Source organism: Polypterus senegalus, chromosome 1 (assembly GCF_016835505.1).
Source record: "Polypterus senegalus isolate Bchr_013 chromosome 1, ASM1683550v1, whole genome shotgun sequence".
NCBI lineage: Eukaryota > Metazoa > Chordata > Cladistia > Polypteriformes > Polypteridae > Polypterus > Polypterus senegalus.
The window spans coordinates 216,421,188-216,443,650 of record NC_053154.1 but is presented as its reverse complement, the minus strand read 5'-3'; the positions used below and the strand labels follow the sequence as shown (position 1 = coordinate 216,443,650).

Sequence of the window (22,463 nt, the reverse complement as noted above, 5' to 3'; positions counted from 1 at the left end):
ACTGTGCAGAGTGATCAGATGCATATTAATTCATCAGAAAGAGCTTTATTAGCATAAAAAGTGAACTTTATCACTAAAACACATTTTCACTTATTTTAACCCTAGCACAAAATGATCAGATAAAAAAGTGTCCAGCAAGCGTCAGGATCGTCTCCTGCTGAGGAGTCAGCTTCAGAATCGTGTTGCCACCAGTGCAGAGTTTGCTCACTATTGGCAGCAGGAGGGTGTGAGTGCATCTGCACGCACAGCAAGGTGAAGACTTTTGGACAACGGCCCTGTGTCAAGAAGAGCAGCAAAGAAGCCACTTATTTCCAAGAAAAACATTAAGGACAGACTGAAATTCTGCAGGAAGTACAAGGATTAGACAGCAGAAGACTGGTGCAAAGTTATTTTTTCAGATGAATCCGACTGTTTGGGATATCTGGAAAATTGATAGTTTTGAGAAGGTAAAGGTAAATGCTACCAGAAGTGCTGTGTCATACCAGCATTAAAGCATGCTGAGACAATCCAACTTGAATGGCAACTTGAACGGTTGTATAAAAACAACTCGACTCTTTGTTCACAAAACCACACACTTTATTACAAAGACTGTATTGCCCAAACTAAATCTGACTATTATACTCACACTAGACATTAAGCCCGTTACAATAACGGGCGCTAGAACAGTAGTGCATAAACATTAGTAGGAACAGTCTATATTAAATGGCAAGGGACGTTGTATGTGGCTGTAATATGCGTCACTGTATTGTGTGCCTTTAATTTTCTCTCTAGGTAATACTGGTTTGTATTTCCGTAAAATGCCTGTAATTTTGTCGGACAGTAATACAGTGGAACCTCGGTGGAACCGAAGTAATTTCCCCCATAGGATTGTATGTAAATACAATTAATCCGTTCCAGACCGTATGAACTGTATGTAAATATATATTTTTTTAAGATTTTAAGCACAAATATAGTTAATTATACCATTGAATGCACAGCGTAAACTAAATGTAAAAACATTGAATAACACTAAGAAAACCTTGAACAACAGAGAAAACTAACACTGCAAGAGTTCGCGCTATAGCCTTACGACCCGTTCGCTAAAAACACCTTTTTTAATGAGTTTTAAGCACATTTGAAAAATCTGTAATCTAATAAACAACCAAGAAAAGTAACATTGCAACAATGCACGCGTGCGCCTGTGTGTGTGCGTGTGTGCGTGCGTGTCTGTCCCCCTTGCGGGCCTGCCTGTGTGTGTGTGTGTATATATGTGTCGCGTTGCGTCCGTCCGTCCGGCGCGTGTGTGCGCGTCTGTCTCTCGTGTGTGTGTGTGTCTGTGTCTGTCTCTCGCACTGGTGGGCGAGCGGTTGTGCGTGCGTGTCTGTCTCTCGGGAGGGCCTGCGTGTCTGTCTGTCGCGCCCGCACCTGTGTGTGTGTGTGTGTCTCTCTCTCTCTCTCTGCACACACAGGGAATGCACAGGAGGAGACTGAACATGTGCCGTGTGGCCCCGCGCATGCGCACTTCACCAGAAGACAAACACACTGACACCTGGACGCACACAGGGGTTTTATTAAAGAGGATTATTTCTTCAAATGAAGGCAACACCAAGTCATTGTTTTCACTGTTTAATTAATAACATCACACAACCCCCAGATTCTTTACCTTCTCACCTTTACTCAAATGATTTTTGCAATTCCCTTAGGTCCTTTTTTAATGAAAAAAATCCAGAAGACTCATCAGTCTTACTGTACGGAATCCTCCAGTACTTCATTTGAATTTCACCCACCAACTCACTCATTTTCCTCTTTTTAGCTTCCTACTTTCTCAGAAATCTCAGATCTTATCTGTAAGTCTAAGCCATCCACCTGTCAACTGGTCCCCATCTCTACAGTTCTGGTCAAAGCCTGCCTCCCCTCTCTGGTCCCCCTTATCTATGCCATAATCCACTCTTCTCTCACTACTGGTACTGTTCCTTCATCTTTTAAAACTGCTGCAATAACCCCAATACTGAAAAAACCTGGTGCCAATTCGACTAATTTCAGTAATTTTCCTCCTATTTATAATCTACTCTTCATTTCCAAAATCCTTGAAAAAATAGCGGCTATTCAACTTCATTCTCATTTACCTCAAAATAATCTGTATGAACAGTTCCAGTCTGGTTTTCGTCCCCTCCACAGTACAGAAACAGCACTTATAAAAATTACTGATGACCTCCTTATGGCAACTGATTCTAGTTTAATTACTATTCTCATCTTCCTTGATCTGAGTGCAGCCTTTGACACTATTTGTCACACTACTCTTCTCAATAGATTATCTTCAATTGGCATTATCCACACTCCACTAGATTGGTTCAGATCCTACCTCTCAGGCCACACTCAGTTTGTTCATCTTAAAATGTTCACATCCCAACCCACCACTGTTACTTCAGGTGTGCCCCAGGGCTCTGTCCTGGGGCCCCTCCTTTTCATTATTTACCTCCTTCCCCTTGGAAATATCTTTCATAAATATAACATTAGCTTCCACTGTTATGCTGATGACACCCAGCTCTATCTCACTAGCAAACCTTCTGTTTCCTTTCCAACCTCCTCGCTTATTGATTGCATAGCAGAAATCAAATCCTGGTTTTCTTCAAATTTTCTTAAATTAAAAAAGTGACAAAACTGAGGCTCTCCTCATTGGAAAATCAACATTATCCAAAACTGATAATTTTTCATTTGTTATTGATAATTCCTCTGTCTCCCCTTCCCCACAGGTTAAGAGTCTGGGTGTCATCCTTGATAGTACTTTATCCTTTCAGTCCCACATCAATAACATCTCCCGGTCTGCATATTTCCACTTGCGTAACATTAATCGTATTCGCCCCTCCTTCACTCCCCACACCACTGCTATCCTTCTTCATAGCTTTGCCACTTCTTGTCTTATTATTCTAATTCCATTTTCTTTGGTCTTTCTTGCAAATCTCTTCATAAGCTTCAACTGGTCCAGAATTCAGCTGCCCGCATCATTACTAGAACCCCCTCTATTCACCATATCACTCCTGTTTTACAGCAGCTTCACTGGCTTGCAGTTAAGTCCTGCATTCAATTCAAAATTCATTTGTTAACTTTTAAGGATATCCACAACCTTGCCCCTCCATATCTGTCTGACCTCCTCCATGTTGCCATTCCCTCCCGTACCCTTAGATCCTCTTCCTCCATCCACTTGACTGAGCCCTTTGTCCATCCTACCACAATGGGGAACAGCAGATTTTTGCTCTGCTCCCCATCTCTGGAACTCACTACCACCTGAGCTTAGAAATATTGAATCATTTTCACTTTTCAAATCTAAACTTAAAACTCATTTGTTTAAGACTGCTCTTTCTCTTTGATTACAATTTTCTCTGTCTGATTTTAATTTTTGTATTTTAGTTTTGTTTATAATTTGTGTTTTATCTATTGTTCAGTGTCCTAGAGTGTTTAGAAAGGCGCCTACAAATAAATAATATGTATTATTATTAATCCAGGTGTGGGGTTGCTCCTCATTTAAGGGAGTGGGCCCACTCACAATTCTTTCAAGAACACTGCCACAAATAAAAAATGATATCAAAACGTCCTCCAAGAGCAACCTCTCCCAACAATCCAGGCATAATTTGGTGATGATCTATGTATTTTCCAGTATGATGGCGCACCATGTCACAAGGCAAAAGTGATAATGAAGTATCTTGGAGATCATATCATTGAAAGTTTGGACCTGGGACCAGGAAACTCCCCAGATCTTAATCCCATTGAGAACCTGTGGTCAGTTCTCAAAAAGTGGGTGGTCAAGGAGAAGCCCACAAACTGTGATCAACTCCAAGCACTAAAAAGGCAAGAATGGATCACCATTAGTCAGGATTTGGCCCAGAAGCTGATATCCAGCATGCCAAAGCGAATTGTAAAAGTTATGAAGAAGACGGGTCAACACTGTAAATATTGACTCTTTACATAAATGTGGTGTATTTTCCAATAAATGCCTTTGAAACTTCTGAAAAGTTTATAATTGTGCTTCAGTATACCAAAGAAACATGTAAAAAATAATCTGAAAATGCTGAGGCAACATGGTTTGCAAAATACATTTGTGTCTCTGCCAAAACTTGTGGCCACTACTGTATCTTAATCTTATTAAGGACAAGAAAGGTTGTGCATTACACCATAGAGTGTGTATTTATATAATCTGTTGTTATCAGGTTATTAAATATACTGCAGTTTTCATAAAAATGAAATATTCTTCATTTGAGTCTAGTATCTAATGATATTATTATTATGCAGATTTTTGCTGCGGCACTCTTTTGAATTATACTGTACAGTAATAATGTTCTGCACAAATCTGAAAGCAATTAATTTAGGACTTTTATTACTTATGTGTTATTGCCTGCTGAATCTCTTTTAAGCTATTCCCAAATGTAAGACGTTCATATGTTTGATGCTGCTGGCTGGCAGCAAGTATGTAAGAATGTCTTGTATTTCAAAACAATGCAAAAAAGGGAAACACTATTTTAGTGAAAAATATAGTAATCTTTATGAAATGATACAATAAATTTGTAATATATGAAATAAAAAATGATATATATTGTCACAGACATGCACTTGGGAGACAACTTGATGGCTCATCAAATGGTAATTGCACTATGTGCCAAGGGTTGGCGCTGTCGTCTAACACTTTTAATCTCCTCTCTTCAGCAGATCTGACAACTAGCAGCGGAACAACAACTGAAATCATTTCCAGGTTTCAGTCCCCTGAGCCTGTCCCTTCTGCCTTGGCTTCCTTTCAAGGGGTTCCTCCACCACCTTGCATCAGTCTGATTTGGGACTTGCATCTGGAAAGACATCTCAGCCAAGAAACTGCCCATGAAATTCTAGATGCACATAAAGTATATACATACAAATTTTTCAGTTCATGCATCATTTAATGAGCAAAAACAATGAACATTTTATTAGAACTTGTATCAATAATGTACACTGTCTTGTTTTGGATACTTTAAAAAAAAAAAAAAGTCCAGTGGGACTCAAAAATAGTTTTTGTAAATTAACATTTCTAGTTTTTATCAACCTTTGTGAAATTGTGGTAATAATTTTACTTTCTGCATGTCAACTTTATATTTATCTATGTAAAGCTTTCTTTTCAACATTTCTGCACATGACTGAACTTTGCCCACTTCAATGTGTAGATATTTTGCTGATTCTAGAAAATGTACCAGCTTATTTAAGGTAGTGTGTTATTTGCATCTTATAATTTTAAAATAGCTGGGTACTAAGCCGTGATCTCAGATTTAGCCGAGGTATCCAAGTGAAAAACATTTTGACATCATAACACATGATAGACCATTCTGTATCCATCTGCATATATTGTATTGCATCCATGCAGCTTGCAGTTTAATGACTATGTACCTTATTAACAATTGAGGCAGATAAGATAATGCTCAATACCACCGTCAAATGTCTTTGACAGCAGGCTATAGAAGAGTAAAGGCTCACACCCTTAGAGAGGGCAAATGTTAGGTTAAAAAAAAATAATAAACAAAGCTTTCAACTAGTCTTTTCACCAGAAAGACTTTACATTTAGCATAAAGGGGCTTACTATTTCAATGAAGCTGCAGCTAAAGAAAAAAAGGACACTTTACCTAGAGTCCTGGTTTTAGTACAGGCCACAAAAACACGGTACTGCGCCCTGAATGCCATCTTTTATACATTCTGTTTCTGATTAGGGTGCCAGTAGTCTACATTTAGTGTGCAACTGTAACTTGCTATAGACTAAAATATTCACCATGCACACAGCAAGAGAATTATCTCAAAAAGTAACACTTTATTAAATTTAGGCACCTTTTTCTCAGTATAGACTACCATTGCCTGCACCTTAAGTGCTGAATCTTAGAACATGATGCATATAATAAAAGGCTTGTAACTGTACTCTAATGATTCTCCAAGTGTACCTAGTGTAAAACTATCACCTCACCTCTACCACAGTGCCACAGGTCTTCAGACTGAAGTTGATCTTGACATGAGTGCCATTCGAGATTCCTTTACAGGAGCTGTTTGAAAGAAAGAGCTCCAGACCTCCGACAAGTGTTTTAGGAACAACCACCTCAATGCCACTTGATTTACACTGTACTGGCACTATAAAGACACAAACATAATGTGTAAAAGAAAAAATAAAGTGCAATGTTAAGATAGAGTTGAAAGAATTCAAAGTTGTTTTAAGGACCATTCACACCTGTGTGTTTGCAGAGATGTACATTAACACAAGTGCATTTTCCATGTGTTTTCTTGTTTGTAAACACACACTTTTAGCTTACATTAATATACGTAGATTTATGTCTTTTGATGTGCTAATTCTGTATGTATCTGCCTGCCACTTGATGTTTAAATAAAGTTCTCTGATGGGGAAAAAAAACAATCACAGCAGTCATTTCCTATCAGGTGCAGATCTTTTGTTGACCTATGTGGTGTGTTAGAGAATGTTCTTTTGATGCGATTCCTGCTTTGTGGGCTTGTGATATAGTGGGTCCACAGATCATGTCAAAGGGCCATTTTTAAAATTAATAATCGCCGTGTGGTTGAACCGGTTCCTAGGGTATGATTTGTGGTGCAGGCGAGTCTCACTTAAGTGCACAGGTGAGGAGTCGTCCGCATCCGTAATTGTTCCTGGGAGCCGCTGATTGCCACAGATGAATCACATCCCTGTTATAAAGAGTAGCACGAGGCAGCTGGGAGGAGAAGGTAAAAGAGAGAAAAAAAAAACGGCAGTTAAGGAAGTGAGGAATAAGGCAGGAAGCTGAAGGAGAAAGCTGGTGCAAGCGAGCGAGCACTTGCAGGTAGCTGGATTGAAGAGCCCCTCACGAGCAGCGTTTGGCCGACACTAGAGGAGGGGCAGTTGGAAGTGGTCACTCCAGCTGAAGGATTTCTAGGAGCTGGAGTGACTGGTAGTATGGATGACTCCCCGCGGAAGGCAATGGGAGTCATGGAGTCTTGGGAAGGTGAACCTCAGCGTGAGTGACCTGGCCATTGAGGAACCCAAGTCTCGGTCCGGTAAGGTAGCCGTATGGAGCCAGGGAACAGAAGGCAACCGGACAGTAGTAAGGTCAACTGCAGGAAGGGCGACTCCCCTGTTGAGGAGCCTGTATGGGGTAAGCAGGGGAGCAGTCAGATAAAGGAAGACACCGGGCTTTGGATTTTAAAGGGACTGCTTCCAGCATTGTTTTAACCTCATTTTAAAGGATTGTTTTTTTCTATTGGATTTTAACCTCCACTTCACTTCTGTTTTTATGGATTATTTATTTAAAAGATTTGAAACGCTGCACTATTTATTTGAACACTGTTTCTTTTTGTTGCACTTTTGCACCATCCCCTTGCTCCATTTGTTGTGCCTCACTGCCGTGCTCATCGGTAACATTACAGATGGTGTTGGGTTCAGGGCTCCCAGAAGCGAGATGGGAGTATGCAGCGAACCTGCATCGTCACAGAGCTATGATGGCATTTGCAGTCCAAAAGATGTATCAGAGACACTGAGTACAGTATGTTGGGTGCATTCCTCCATAGCACACATGGAGCACACATGTGGCCAAATTCATCTGTAGGATACATGAAAGGATGGTTGCTACAGAATGACTTAGGATGACCTTCCTTTGTTTCTAAGGAACAAACGCACTGATGGTGCATTTTTGTGCAGAAATATGTTACTTTTTAAATAAAAAAAAAACAAACTGCGCCCCTCTGTGCTGATGTGAACATAGGCAATTGAATATAATTAATTTTACTAGTATGCTGCAGATTACCTGCCTGCCTTAATAATCATACACAACAAACCTGGCCTCAATCTTGTGTAAAATAATTCAACAAAAATAAACTTGCAGACTATCTGTACAACAACATTGTAGTAACTCATAGCCAGCAAGACTTTAAAAGAAGTAGACATTTCAAAATGAGTGTTAGAATTTTTTCAACAGGCAAATGCACTAGATGAAGTAACCAAAAGCAAAGCACATTATATTATTTACTTACACTTTCAAAAGTAATTCGAAACATTTTCACATCTAAGACTAATCCTAAAGGCAGAAGGCAACAAACAGCATTGGAAGAAATATACAGAACTAGATTGTTTGCCAAGTAATGGACAACAGTAAGATAAAAAGAGAATGATCTACTGTACACACAAAGAGATGAGCAATACAATTCCTCTGTGAACTGCACTACTACTTTTATTTGTTTAACCTTACATCACTGAAACAGATTCAAATACAGTATGATGATATATCTTGTGAAATGTATAAATGACAACAAAGACTTGGACAATATACAAAACTGTGCAAGCACAGAAAATCATTTTAATGCAGACAAGTGCAAAATGCAACATGCAGAAATACAAAGTATAATATGCTATCTTTATACTGTACTGTATATAATACGCTACCGTGGCCGTTCATTTGTCTGTCCAGGATTTTAAATCACATGTAGCTCACAAACCGTTTCACCTATTGACCTGAAATTTGGTACACACCTACTAGGTGATGTCTACTATTTGCTTTCGGGGTGATGATTGACCTCCAAGGTTATTCCTCTTTTTATTTTTTATTTTATTGTAGAATCAACTCTCGGCAGCGGCCAGCAGAGCAGCCATGCGGCACATGTGTATGGGCACCGTTCCCATCCATACCACCATCACTGTCATTTCCCCTACCTCTTCATATCTCAAATCATTCTTGAGGCAGATTGAAGACTTAAGTGAAAAATTAAAGAAAACGTACTAAGTAATTGCAGCACAAACACTGACTTAATCACTTTTAATGTGAAAAGATGCCAATGAAAGAAGAGAAAAAATGGGCTGCTAGGGTGGAGAAGAGAAGAACTGCTCAGGAAGCAGCAAGTGCATCAACCTCTGAGCAAACGAATGCTAAACAGAGACAGAGAAAGAGTATGAAAACTAGGAATGCTCAAGTCAAGTGTATTCGCTGCACGTTATCATGCAGTGCGCTGTTAATGGTAAATATATAATAGGTTATATTGACATACAAGAAGTTTAGGGTTTATGTATACACAGTATTCAACAGGTAATATGCAGAAGTAATTAAAAAGACAAATGAAGCATTACATTGTAAAAACTGCTGAGTTAAGACATGTTATGCTCAAACTACATACTGCAGAAACCAGTTTACTAGTGTAAAGAAGAAAGCAAATGGCAGGAAGATCAATCTAATCTGTATATAGCACTCCACATTCTTCCTTTTAGAGGACAGTTTGGACACCTAAACAAGGAGTCTTGATAATGCAATTTATAAATGCCAGGTAGCTGCAGTACAGAACTTTTGTTTCTAAAAGAAGTAATTGAGTTGAGGTGCAATGGTGTACATTGGTAGAAAAGGTCAGCAAAGCAATTCCTATCCAGAGACAGAAATGCAATATTGGTCAGAATCTGACATATTTGTTTATTATGTTTTACTTTAGACATTTTGAGTGGCCCTCTGCTTCTGTGACCCACATACATAAAAAAGATATAAATACAGTAGCTGTTATCATTATCCCATAAAATAAAATAGTCTATGAAATAAAAGATATAACAGATAGAAATGAGAATTGTCATTCAGAATGTATAAAATGTGTACAATGAAGAATTAATAGTGAGATAAGCAGGTTTATTGTGTCAAGTGAAAAATATGCCTTTGAGTAATCATACCTTGGCATGTGTGCCTGTCTTCTGACAGAGTTAGTCCACGTGGGCACTGGCACTGGTAGGTATTTTCCAACATCACACAGCTATGACTACATCCTCCATTATTGTTGTGACAGCCCTCAATCTCTGTGAACAAACAGGAAGAATGATTGCCATTCAATGGCCATGCAAGAAGGTCCTAGTGAGGCCAGGAAATGTATAAATAAAATAAAATATAAATATGTAAATATGTATGTATGCTTAGACATAAAATGTCTAAGCACCTTGACTTGAGAAACACTAATAAAACACAAATAATGAATTATATTTTAAAGTGAATAATTTAAAGGCATGATTAAAGGAGTGTTATTGATAATACTGTGTGTATTACTCAGTTATGAACAATTTAAAGGCAAACAGACAAATACAATACAGCATAACATTCTCAAAGAGGCAGGAAACAGACAGGGTGCAAGTGCATTGCAGGGTCTGATTGTGATTTTGTATTCAGAATTGTCATTTAACATAATATGCACATTTTTGGGGAAATGGGATAAACACTAGAGTATCCATAGAAGAGGTGAGAACATTCAAACTATAGTAGGCAATGACTGTGCACAACATTTGAAAAGAAGATGCCAGATCTGTGAGGTAGTGGCACTAACCACTGAGTCACACTATTTGTTGTTATTTTACCAGTATAAGCTTCTGTCTTTATAGTCAAAGGCATCTTATTTGCATATGATAACAATGGTCTAACAAAGAAAATACTGTATCAAAATTTATATTGATTTTCCTTTTACAAGGCATAAAAACAATACATTTAAAAAAGTAAATTATTAAATCAACACTCTTTCCCAGACCATTTCATAGATGGTTCCATTATCAAACTTCACATCTAAGGCATGACATTCAAGATACCCATCACAAATGCTATTCTAGCCCTTAATCAGCCATTTACCATTGCAGGACTTGCCATCTGGTCCGAGAACCCGTCCAACCCCACATTCACAGCGATGAGAGCCTTTCAGGTTGACACAAATTTCTGCACATCCACCATTGTCCTTTTCACACTCATTCACATCTATAAACAGAAAGAAATAAAAGACTGGTTTATCAGAGGATTTCAGCTTTTTCTCATAGTTGCATGCATGTTTTTTTTTTAATGGGAATTGTGAAATAAGGTGCACTTTCATATCTTAATTTGAGGAACAATTTACAAAAACAGACCAGCAGCTTATTTTGCACACCTTAGTTTACCATGCAAAACTTACAGCATAAGTCATGTGCTTTGTCAAGAGAACAACTTCCCACTTCATATGGAAATGCATTGCTTAGTTCTTCTTCAGCACAGCTTTCAAAAGACACTGTGCATAGTTTTGGCTAAACTGGAACTACAAATGTAATGGTTTCTGATTTTAAGTAGCTGCTACCAAATGTGATTTCAGTCATTAGAATAGCTCTTTTTTCTGAAAACTGTTAGAAATTGTATGTTTAATTAATATTTATTAGCAATCCTTCTGGTGTACTGTAAACTCTGGTTGACTATTATTATAATATGTGGTTCTGTAAGCATTCCAGAATCCTCTTCATTCTAAAAAAAACACTGCTAGCCCAGCAGCTAAATCTTTAGCTTAAAACTGCTCATACTACATGACTGTGTAACAAGGATTACAAACTATACTCAGCCGTAGTCTGTGATTGGTGCCAATTTATGTAGGATGGCTACCTAATCATCTGTCATCATCAAGTCCTTCCATGAGAACTGATCATTTATGTTAGGTAGAATGCCTAGAGGGGGCTGGGTGGTCTCATGGCCTGGAACCCCTGCAGATTGTATTTTTTTCTCCAGCTGTCTGGAGTTTTTTTTTTGTTTTTTCTGTGCGTTACATTTATTCTTTGTTAATTAGTGTTCCCTTATTTTAATTCTTACTTTGTCTTTTTTTCTCTTTCTTCATCAAGTAAAGCACTTTGAGCTACATTATTTGTATGAAAATATGCTATATAAATAAATGTTGTTCTTATATAATTATGACATCATTGATATAATGATTGGCTATAACTTAAGAGTATTCAATTTGCATATGCAATTAATATTATGCCTATATAAAAAAGACCAGGATTGCCCAGGCTAGAACAGTATATATTAATATCCCGCTGTTCAGTGATACCCAGTGCAAGACAAAACATACAGTTAATACTTCCCATTTTCATGAACATTTAATGAAATATACTTCATCTGAGTAAAATATTTTCCTAGAGTGCATCTTTTCTTCACTCATGTTTGTAAATTGTGTTTGTAAAACACAGATTACTATACTATATGGAGAGCTGAGGGTTGTATCAATGCACTTTTCAGCTAGTATTGTCCAAATGTTTTCTGGCTATTTTAGGTCAAGTGTTGCACATTCAGATGATTTGAATATAGGTAGGAATCCATAGGGACGAATCCTGGAAGAAATGTTCTAGGAACACATCACTAAGATTAGGTCTGGTTACGCCAGGAAATCTGCAAGTAAAAATTAAAGAATGTTGCCGGAGAAAGTGTAGTCTGGTCTACATTGCTTAGTTTGTGTTACTAGCGAAAAAAGCAAGTATGGAAAATTAATGAATGAAGGACACTGTGATCATTTTGACTCGATGCAGAAAATACAGCAGCAAGATGGCAAATTAAGGTTAAATAATGAATGCAAACCAGTATACATATTCAGTTGCGACAGCCAGGACTGGAAGACCTTAATAACCTGTCAAACATTTATTATTCAAGAATTTCATAATGCTCACCCAAGCAGGTCTGCCCATCCAGTCCCAAAGTAGTTCCCGTCATACAGTGGCACTCTCCGGTCTCTAGACAGGTGCCCTTGCAATCTGACTCATCACAAATTTCATAAAAATCTAAAATAATGAAAAACAGTATTCTTATGAAAGCAGCAATTTTTGGAGAGACCTAAATATTTTGAGTATGAATGCGACTTTCATTTTAACCTTAACGTCAAAGACAAGAGTTTAAGATGGGAACCACGAACATGTCTTATATCTGGTGTATTTAATGGTAATGCTGGTGTGACAGTCTACAATCTACAAACATAAACAGAAAAAATGGGTTTAGTAAATTAATAAATAGTATACTTTGTAAATATCCATAGTTTATAAGCTGAAAAATGACCAATATGTTTTGAATTTTATCAAAATACTGTATATTGAAATATATACAGAATTTTATATACAGCACATATTACTAGTACTTTAGAAAAATATCAACAAATTATAACATAGAATCAAGAATAAAATGCAAACTTACTAAAACATAATAGTGCACTTATTGTGATGCTAAATATAATAAACAACTAAAAAAATGCATATTGCAGCATTTAATACAGATATGAAGAGTTTTATGGTAAAATGTAATGGGCAGCATATTTAAATATTCAATCAAGAGTACCATGCATTCATATTTTAGAAAAGCAGGAAATATCATACTGTCAATCATGTTTAGATGTATGCTTTCATTTCATAATGTGATAAATAGCATTTTCCGTTTACTATAAATTGCTGTATATACTATACTCCCAGCCAGTCAGTACTTTCTGAACATCCAACATGGCAGTGTGAGGTGTTCCTGTTGATAGCATAAACTGAGCGCTCAGTCACTTTTACTGCGTCACTGCATTTGTTTATTTATTGTACTCCATTAGCTCTTTCCTATTGCTCCCTGTGTTTACATTTTTGATCCCATAATGTTTGGGAGCCCAGTGAGCTACACAGCCCCTACCTTTAAAACTTGTACTTTGCAGTAAGACAGTGTGTGTCTTCCTCTGTTGTTGGACACTGGGGCAGCCGGGTCTCTGTTTAACTGGACCACTGTCAAACAGTTTTTTTCTCTCTCTACTTCTGTGCTCTTCTATGCAGTTATTGCAGTACTAAAAGGGGACTCTGACCACTGTTTGCTTCATCGTCTCTCGACTTACAGGCAGAACCTGAGATCTGCAAAGCCTGTGGTCAAAACAGTGAAGAGATGGACCAACAAGGCAAAGCTGGAACTACAAGCCTGCTTTGACTGTACTGACTGGAATGTTTTTGAGTCTGCAGAGACCTTGACGAGCTTACTGACACTGTGACATCCTACGTCAGTTTTTGTGAGGATATGTGTGTGCCCATGAAATCTTTTCGCACATACAACAAACAAACCCTGGTTTACTGCAAAACTTAGGCAGCTTCATCAGGCTAAGGAGAAGGCCTACAGAAGTGGGGACAGAATCCTGTATAATCAGGCCAGAAACACACTGACAAAGGAGATCAGAGTAGCAAAGAGGTGCTACAGTGAAAAGCTGGAAAATAGGTTTTCAGCCAACGACCCTGCATCAGTGTGGAGAGGTCTGAAAGACATCGCCAACTACAGGAAAGCATCCCTCCATACTGAAGAGAACCATCAACTGGCCAACGAGCTGAATTTGTTCTACTAGAAGTTTGATAATCCCTCTTTCACACCTCTCACTGATCACAATACACTCCCAGCACCCACTACCATGCCCCTGCCCCTCCTCCCCACTGACACTATACCTGCATTCAGGATCTGTGAAGGGGATGCGAGTCAGGTCTTCAGGAGACAGAAGATTAGGAAGGTACCAGGTCCAGATGGTGTGTCATCCCTCCTGTCTCAAAGTTTGTGCTGACCAGTTGGCTCCCATATTTACACAGATCTTCAACAGATCCCTGGAGCTATGTGAAGTTCCCTCCTGCCTTAAGCGTTCCACAATTATCCCGGTTCCCAAGAAAACTTCCATCGCAGGGTTAAATGACTACAGGCCTGTCGCCCTGACGTCTGTGGTCATGAAATCCTTTGAAAGATTGGTGTTGACCTACCTGAAGGATATTACTGGCCCCCTGCTTGACCACCTACAGTTTGCTTACTGAGCAAACAGGTCAGTGGATGATGCAATCAACATGGGACTGCACTACATCCTGCAATATCTCGACTCTCCTAGGACATATGCTAGGATCCCGTTTGTGGACTTCAGCTCGGCATTCAATATTATCATTCCAGAAGTCCTCCACACTAAACTCACTAGACTCATTGTACCAGCTCTCATCTGCCACAAACCTCCTGACAGATAAGAAGCAGCAAGCGAGACTGGGAAAAATCATATCCAGCACACAAACAGTCAGCACTGGTGTCCCCCCAGGGATGTGTCCTCTCCCCTCTGCTCTTCTGCCTCTACACAAATGACTGCACCTCAAGAGACCTGTCTGTTAAACTCCTGAAGTTTGCAGATCATATGACAATCATTGGCCTCATCAAGGACAGTGATGAGTCTGTATACAGACGAGAGGTCGAATAGCTGGCCCTCTGGTGCGGTCAAAACAACCTGGAGCTGAACAAGCCTAAAACTGTGGAGATGACAGTGGACTTCAGGAGCCCCCCCCCAGTGTTGCCCCCCTCTCACACTACTCAATATGATTGTGTCTGCTGTGGAAAACCTTAGGTTTCTGGGATCCATAATTTCCTAGGACCTGAAGTGGGTATCAAACATAGAGACAATTGTCAAAAAGGCTCAGCTCAGGAACTTCAACCTGCCTCAGGAGCTGCTCATCTAATTTTACTCTGCAGTAATCCAGCCTGTTCTCTGTTCAGCTATCATAGTCTGGTTTGGTTCAGCCACAAAACAGGACAGGAACAGATTACAACGGACAGTCAAGACTGCAGAAAAAATCATTGGTGCTGATCTGCCCTTCATTCAGGACCTATACAGATCTCGAGTCAGGAAACGGCCACAAAACATCATTGCAGATCCATCACACCCTGGTCACAATGTTTTTCAATTACTTCCCTCTGGTAGGAGCACTGTACGCCAAAACTACCAGACATATCAACAGTTTCTTTCCTTAGGCCATCACTCTCATGAACACTTAAGTCAATATCACAGCATTAGGGACATACTAGATAAAACCGGTGTCCAATTCCTTGTATGTGTATATATACTTGGCCACTAAAGCTGATTCTGATTGATTCTGAACTAGTCGGCAAACTCTTCTGCCTGTACGCTATGGCCAAAAGTACTTGCCCGACTTCACATTTCATGGCGCCCACATTGTTGTCAACTTGTTAGGCCTGGAGCTATTCACAGATCTGGAATTTACATTCTTAGAAACTGAGTGGTCTGCTGTTAACACTATCAGCTCACCATGGCTTCAGCTATGACCAGCTCTTTTCACAGGGGTGGTTTGTCTTTTTGCTTTTAATCACCCACCACTGCTCGATCTGTCCATATGCCCCGTCATCCAACCCCTCCAGGTGGGTGCAATGCCTCATCTTGGCTCTCAAACCTCGTGATAGTGAAGAAAAAAAAAACAGGTGGTTTATGCCTGTGTATTGGCCTCAGGGTCGTGAACAAAGCAGTAATACCAGGTAAATATCCACTGCCACCTACTGAGATACTCACTACCCAGTTCCATTGCTCTAAGGTATTTTCCAAATTGGACATTCACCAGGTGTACCTGAAGATTCCTCTCCACCCTGAAAGCAGAGATGTGACCGCCTTTGTCACTCACAATAGGGTGTTTCGCTACAGTAGGCCTCAGCTCTGCCCCAAGCTGTTTTCAGAAGGTGATATCTAAAGTCTTTGCTGGGATTCCTGGGTTTGTTATCCATTTGGAAGACATTGTTGTGCATGGCCCAGCTCTAGTTGCCCACGATGAATCCCTGCACAGGGTGTTCAAAATATTAGCCACTCATCACCTCACACTGTATGGCGATAAAGGTGTTTTTTCAGTACCTCACATAAAGTTTGTGGGATTTAGTCTGACTGCCGGTGGCACATCCCCACTCCAGTCTCCGGCTTTGTTTAATCAAGTCTTTACCCATTGCTGTATTTCTGGAACTACAGCAACTGTAAAGCATCTGTAAAAGCCCCCAGATATTTTTTGGTAAGTCAATTTTAAAAATTACACAATCTATTGAAAAGCTTACCATGGTATATTCATTATTTATTATACCTACAATATTCCCTGATCATGTATACATTTTAAATTAAACAAATGACTAAGATATGAAACTTACAATGACAGCTATGTAAATGCACACCAACTGAATTTTTGTTTAAATTTTTGAAGATTCGATAATTTTATGAAGGATGTCACAATGCGGTACTCCGAAACACTGGATTTGAGTCCCCAACCAGTCACCATCTCCTCAGTAGTGTTCTTCCCAGCTAATCTGCTTTTCCTTCTACATCATGAAGATGTGTGTTACGCAACTTGGTGACACTAAATTTTGCCTTTTCTGAATGACAGAAAAGAATTCTTCCCTATCTATGGCTGACTCCTACCATGTACATAATGCTGAAGAGTTATAGTGCAGAACCCTGTAACCCTATAAGTGAATTAAGTGGGTTTGAGAATGGATGAATAGATATGCGTATTTTTCCTTATGCTACTTCATTACACGTCATTGCATTCACATGGTTCTTATGTATTTCACTGATTCATTAAATCTGTTAAGAATAAGCATCTAAACATCTGGAAATGTAATTAATAATGACAATGTATACAGCAGGGGTCTCCAACCTTTCTTTTCCCCTGAGAGCTACACATGTTTTCTAATGCTTATTCTCATAGTTTATTTCAACCCAAACAAACTGAATAAGCTTGTTTTGCCTGAACATTTACACAATGTTGGTGCCCACAACTCACACTTTGCATTAAAACACAAAAAATATTTAGTTCAGCTGCAAGTGCATTTCGTATGTCTGTATGCATTTTCTAGTGTATCTCACACTATTGAATTAAAACATGAATGCTGTCAAAATAAAACAATGTAACTACAAATACACAGATATAACTTATTCATTTGTCATTTTGTTACGTCACTGTTTCACTTCACAAGAGTATTCACATGTCCAGCTGCATGTGTGATGTGATGACTGGCACTACATAGAGTCAACAAGAGAGGTGTATGGTGGTGGTGGTGGAATGTAGCAACTTAGGTTCATTCTTATGGAGTCATTTCAATGTTCATCTGTCAATCCTGTTCTGAACATTCATGTCAGAAAAGGCAGACTCACAGAGGTATGTAGACCCAAACAAAGCAGACATTTTTCAGAGCTGCTTGGTGAAGATTCTTATAGTTATCTGGCTCTACTAAGCTCCAGAAATGCTGAGAATGCTGTTGAGACTTTAACTGCCCATTATTTTAAAGGTTTACTAATATATAAAATCCAATGTCTCTCTGTCTGTATGTCTGTCCGCTTTTCACGAGAGAACTACTTAACGGATTTAAATCAGGTTTTTTTCTATACTTTTGCTTGAACATGCCGGTTGATTTTGTGACTTTTTCATTTCACTATGTTTTATAGTTCGCTTGCGGTACCAATTTATTTGTGCAAATCCAAGAAAGACGCAGCGGGGCAAGGGGAGTGGCCTTCCTCACTCACTCGCCAGCTTTGTGGTGTTTTCCTTAACTCCGCTTAGCTAGCAAACGAGAGAACAATTTACTTTAAATATCAAACAAAGTTGAATTCAAGTGTTACTTAGGTCTTGATGAGTTTGAATCCAGATATTCTCTTAAATGTATACCACATTGAAAAGATAGATTACAATTCATTTTGTGGATCGTGATTTTGTGTTAAAAGGATTGTTATATGAATTTTTGAAAAGATCACCCACCCCCCTAATTTGACTAATCAAGTTTTCAAATGTATGTATTGTCGAGCTACTTGGAAAGGGGTTGCAAGCTACCGGTAGCTCGCGAGCGACGTGTTGGACACCCCTGGTATAGAGGCTGATGTGACATTAATTTACGCTCATTAAATTCATGGATGTATAGGGGTTTGCTGTCTTACAGTCCTGTGATTTCATTTTGAGGGTATACTCACGGCCACAGTAGACATGAAAGCACACACTGGGTTTGGGAAGTCTGTACACATAATACCCTCCTTGGCATGCCTTGACTTCCACTGTCGTGTTCCAGAAACAGCAGTTTTCATTGAAGCTGGAACAAGCCTGTACTTGAATGATCCCATCTGATTCCTGTGGGTGGCTGCCATTCATCCAGATAGGTGCATGGGTGCCACAGTGGTTTTCATGAATGCAAAATGTGGGCATGGCATCCCCTGCCATGCCAGTAAACCTATACCACTCCCCATTAATATGGCTGTCACACTTTGGAGAGCCGGCAGAGTCATTTACATGATGCTCAGTGTTTCTCCATGGCTCATTGAGGCTGATATATGCAGAGCATGGGTCCAAGGCTGTAAGAGAGAAAAAGTGAAATGAAATGTTATTATTTGAAAAAGTATACAATAAAATACCTGGAAGGCTGGGGCCTTTATAGCATCTGTAGTTTTAAAGAATATGCATTTGATATTAGGCTTTTATGAATTCCTTCACATGCATATTCTTTTCACAGATAAATATTTGGAGGACAGATAGGTTAATCTGCTTATTTAGTATCACACATTGAACACATGGTGTGGGATGAACATTCTTTCTTGTGGATGCAGGCTAAAGCATTGAAATTAAACCACAGAGCATAATAAAATATAACATGAGCCTTTTTAATTTCAGTCTTAGCCACTATAGCACATGTGAACAGGCATTTATGAAAAAAGGCTTCTGTTAAAGAAAATAAAAAAAGATTCAAATTGCATTAGCATGCCAGATCAATCAATAAGGTTCATGACACAGTAAAGAACAAGCGGCTGCAACGTTAAAAAAGTGATGATGCTCTCTGTAGCATTAAGTGACAGAATGTGATCTGTTGCATAGTTTGGCTTAGAAAGACCTGCAAGTTCAAGGACTCTGAGAAAATTACTCTCTGTTGGATTTGTACTCTTTCTTTTCACAACAGTGTTGATAGGATAGTGGGTTAAGTCTTTCTTTTTTTGTCTAATTAGCTCAGTGGCACAGTGGGTAGTGCTGTTTCATCATAGCTCCAGTCTTAGCCCAGTAGCTCTCTATGTCGTTGGTTATTCCATCCACATCCCAAACACATATGCATTAATTCATGATTGTAAATGGAACTGGCATGAAGGAGAGGGACATAAACGTGTGTTTGCATGAGTGTTGCATGCTACGCACTGGCACCCCATTTGAATAGGACTTCTGTCTAGCTTCCTATTCTGCTATGATAGACTCCTGAGTTCTACAACCTTACAACTGGATTAAGAAGTTTCCTTAAACAGATGGATTCCCGTCACAAATGTATCTGTAACCATAAAAAAGCATATATTAGTAATACAATTCATCCATCTACTGTATACATTTATCCACTTTCAAACGTGCTTAATGCAGTTTAAGGTTATGAGGGGTCACAGCCTATACCATCAACATCAGGCACAATTCAAAATCTACCCCAGAACACCAGCCCACTGAACAGCATATTCATATACAGGTATGTAAATTCAATACTCATATTGAACCAATTTAAATAATTCTATCAAAATAACATGCAAGTCTTAAGACATTAGGCAAACTACTAATTCCAGGCCAGAATTCTAACCTGTAGATGCTGGGGCTGTAATCTTTAAGCATTGTGCCAAAAAGCTGCTATCTTTTCAAGTAAAAGATAAGCAAACACATTTTTAATACAGAACATTTGGAATACACTAGAACAGGTGTTAATGTAGTGCACTGGAATCCACAACCAAGATTCAAAATGCATATCTGAATCAACAATGAAAGAGCAAATAATTCAATCTGCTTGCACATTAAATTAGAAATTGTAATTATGTACTTGGTATTATTCGGTACTCTGTTCTTTTGTAATAGACCTTGGGAGATGCGATTTATAATTACACATACCAAATATATAACATCTTAAACATTACAGACACATCCCTGTTTCTCACCCACATTCCCGCGGGTGGATAAGAATGAGAGTGGGTGTGTGCATGAGTGGTATGGAGGAATGTTTCGGACAAAATTAAATAAATAAATGTGCAAATAAATAAAAGTACTGTGAAATGTGAACATAAATAAATGTGTCATGAAATGAGAGCCTAAATAAATAAATATGTCATAAAATAAGAGCATAAATAAATAAATGTGTCAGGAAATGTTTTTTTGTTGCTTATTTATTTATTTAATTTTGTAATTTCTTCCGATAAATCTTCAATTCTCTCTCTTAAATACGTAACAATTTCATCGGCAGTAGTAAGCATTTTTCTAATTGTTTCTTGTGCTATCGATTCCCCAATCAGTAACTAGAGGGTGTGTTTGAGCCCACCCTCTCAACTCTGACGAGTGAAAGTGACAGTTTTATTTCAAGCCGTATTTCATGATGGTTTGGAGGAATGTCACGGACAAAATTAAATAAGCAACAACCAACATATTTCGTGACACATTTATTTATGCTCTCATTTCATTACAAATTTATTTAGGCTCTCATTTCACAGTACTTTTATTTATTTGAGCATTTATTTATTTAATTTTGTCCGAAATATTCCTCCATAGTGGCTGCCAGATACCCGTCTTCGGGCTTGTTGCTCCTTTACCTCTCTAAACTATCAATACAGCCTCCTGCTAAAAAGTCCCAAGCAGTATTTGAAAACGGATAGATAGATTGCGGTTCTTTATTTTAAACTGTCTCCAGATTGACCCTGAAATTCAGAAAGCAATTTTGTTTTCAATAAAAGGAAGAGACCGGAGATAAATTTAACCTTAAACCAGATGAACATTACCAATAGCTACGCCACGTCTGCTTGCTTTCCCGCTCGACCAATGTACAACCCGCAAATATGAGATTCTCGCAGGCTGATTGGACAGTCTCCACACCGGGAATTCGTAAAACAATTAAATCAATCCAATTAGATGAAGGGTTTTATTTGATAGACGTATCGATCACCAAATTAGCGTCCAATGGTGTTCGGCTGGCGATTGCCACTTTGCAACTGAACATGAGCGCGATTGTAATTGCGATATTGTTATATTGAAAGGCCGAGTTGCGTTATTTGTTGAACCCTTGTTTATTCATCTGTTTTAGGTGAGTTTTTTTGTTTTTTTTTAATTGTCTGTTTGTAAATAGTTCCAAGGAAAAGGTGTCGGTCGTCATTAGCAAACTTCCACGATCTATTCCGTTATAAAGAACTGTGTATTCACGAAATGCCGACTTCAGGTTGCTGTAGCCTAAAAAGGTCTTCAAGTATTGATACTTTGAGAGAAACAAAACCGGGTATTGCGTAGCTGCTTTAATGAATAATAATCAATCCAAGAATTTTTAACATTTACTCTCCAAAACTCAGCTCGAGGTATAGCCGGTCATAATAAAACTAAAGATGCAACCTGTGAAGTGGAACAGTTTTTTTTTTTCTTGTATTGACCCATCTTTCACCAGCATTGATGTTCTTTTGTATCTGTCCCCACTGTTGCCCTCTCATTAAACAAGCTGTGCCAGAACTGGAAGAGCAATTTACTTACCAATGGCAGCTGTGAGGGAGAAGTCCTGGGCAACAAGGAAAATCATTAAGGCAAAGCAAACCATTTTGAATAGCATATGATAAGCGTACAGCTGATTCTTGACTTCTTAGTTTATGATATTTCTGGAGACAAGACTGGGTTTTAATCTCTCCAAATGAAAGTTTGACATCATGGGGGTAGGAAGGCCTTGAAGGGGATGGGGTGTGCTGCAGCAAGACCTTGACCTACCCTTCTGGTCACCTTTCAGAGGACGGCCAGCTCTCTGCATCCTTGTATTGTTCTGTCTGTACCATCCTTATCCAAAACATGTCATGATAGCCACTGACCTTGCCCGATAGGGAGGCAGGATGTTCCCTCTGTTAACATTTACCGTCACTGTCTTCCTTATGAGATTTTATTTTCAAAACAAACT

The 22,463-nt window shown here is 38.8% G+C and overlaps 1 protein-coding gene across 1 annotated transcript in view; it reads right to left on the bottom strand.

Annotated features, from left to right (window-relative positions):
* oit3 (oncoprotein induced transcript 3) overlaps window positions 1-22,197 on the bottom strand; it is a 33,631-nt gene extending 11,434 nt beyond the window's left edge. The window contains exons 1-6 of the mRNA XM_039768927.1: window positions 22,052-22,197; window positions 18,511-18,885; window positions 12,425-12,535; window positions 10,602-10,724; window positions 9,665-9,787; window positions 5,951-6,111 (exon numbers count right to left, since the gene is read on the bottom strand). Of these exons, the coding sequence (XP_039624861.1) occupies window positions 5,951-6,111; window positions 9,665-9,787; window positions 10,602-10,724; window positions 12,425-12,535; window positions 18,511-18,885; window positions 22,052-22,127 (969 nt within the window). The 5' untranslated portion in view covers window positions 22,128-22,197. The remainder of the gene's footprint in view (window positions 1-5,950; window positions 6,112-9,664; window positions 9,788-10,601; window positions 10,725-12,424; window positions 12,536-18,510; window positions 18,886-22,051) is intronic.
* Window positions 22,198-22,463: the final 266 nt, after the last annotated feature.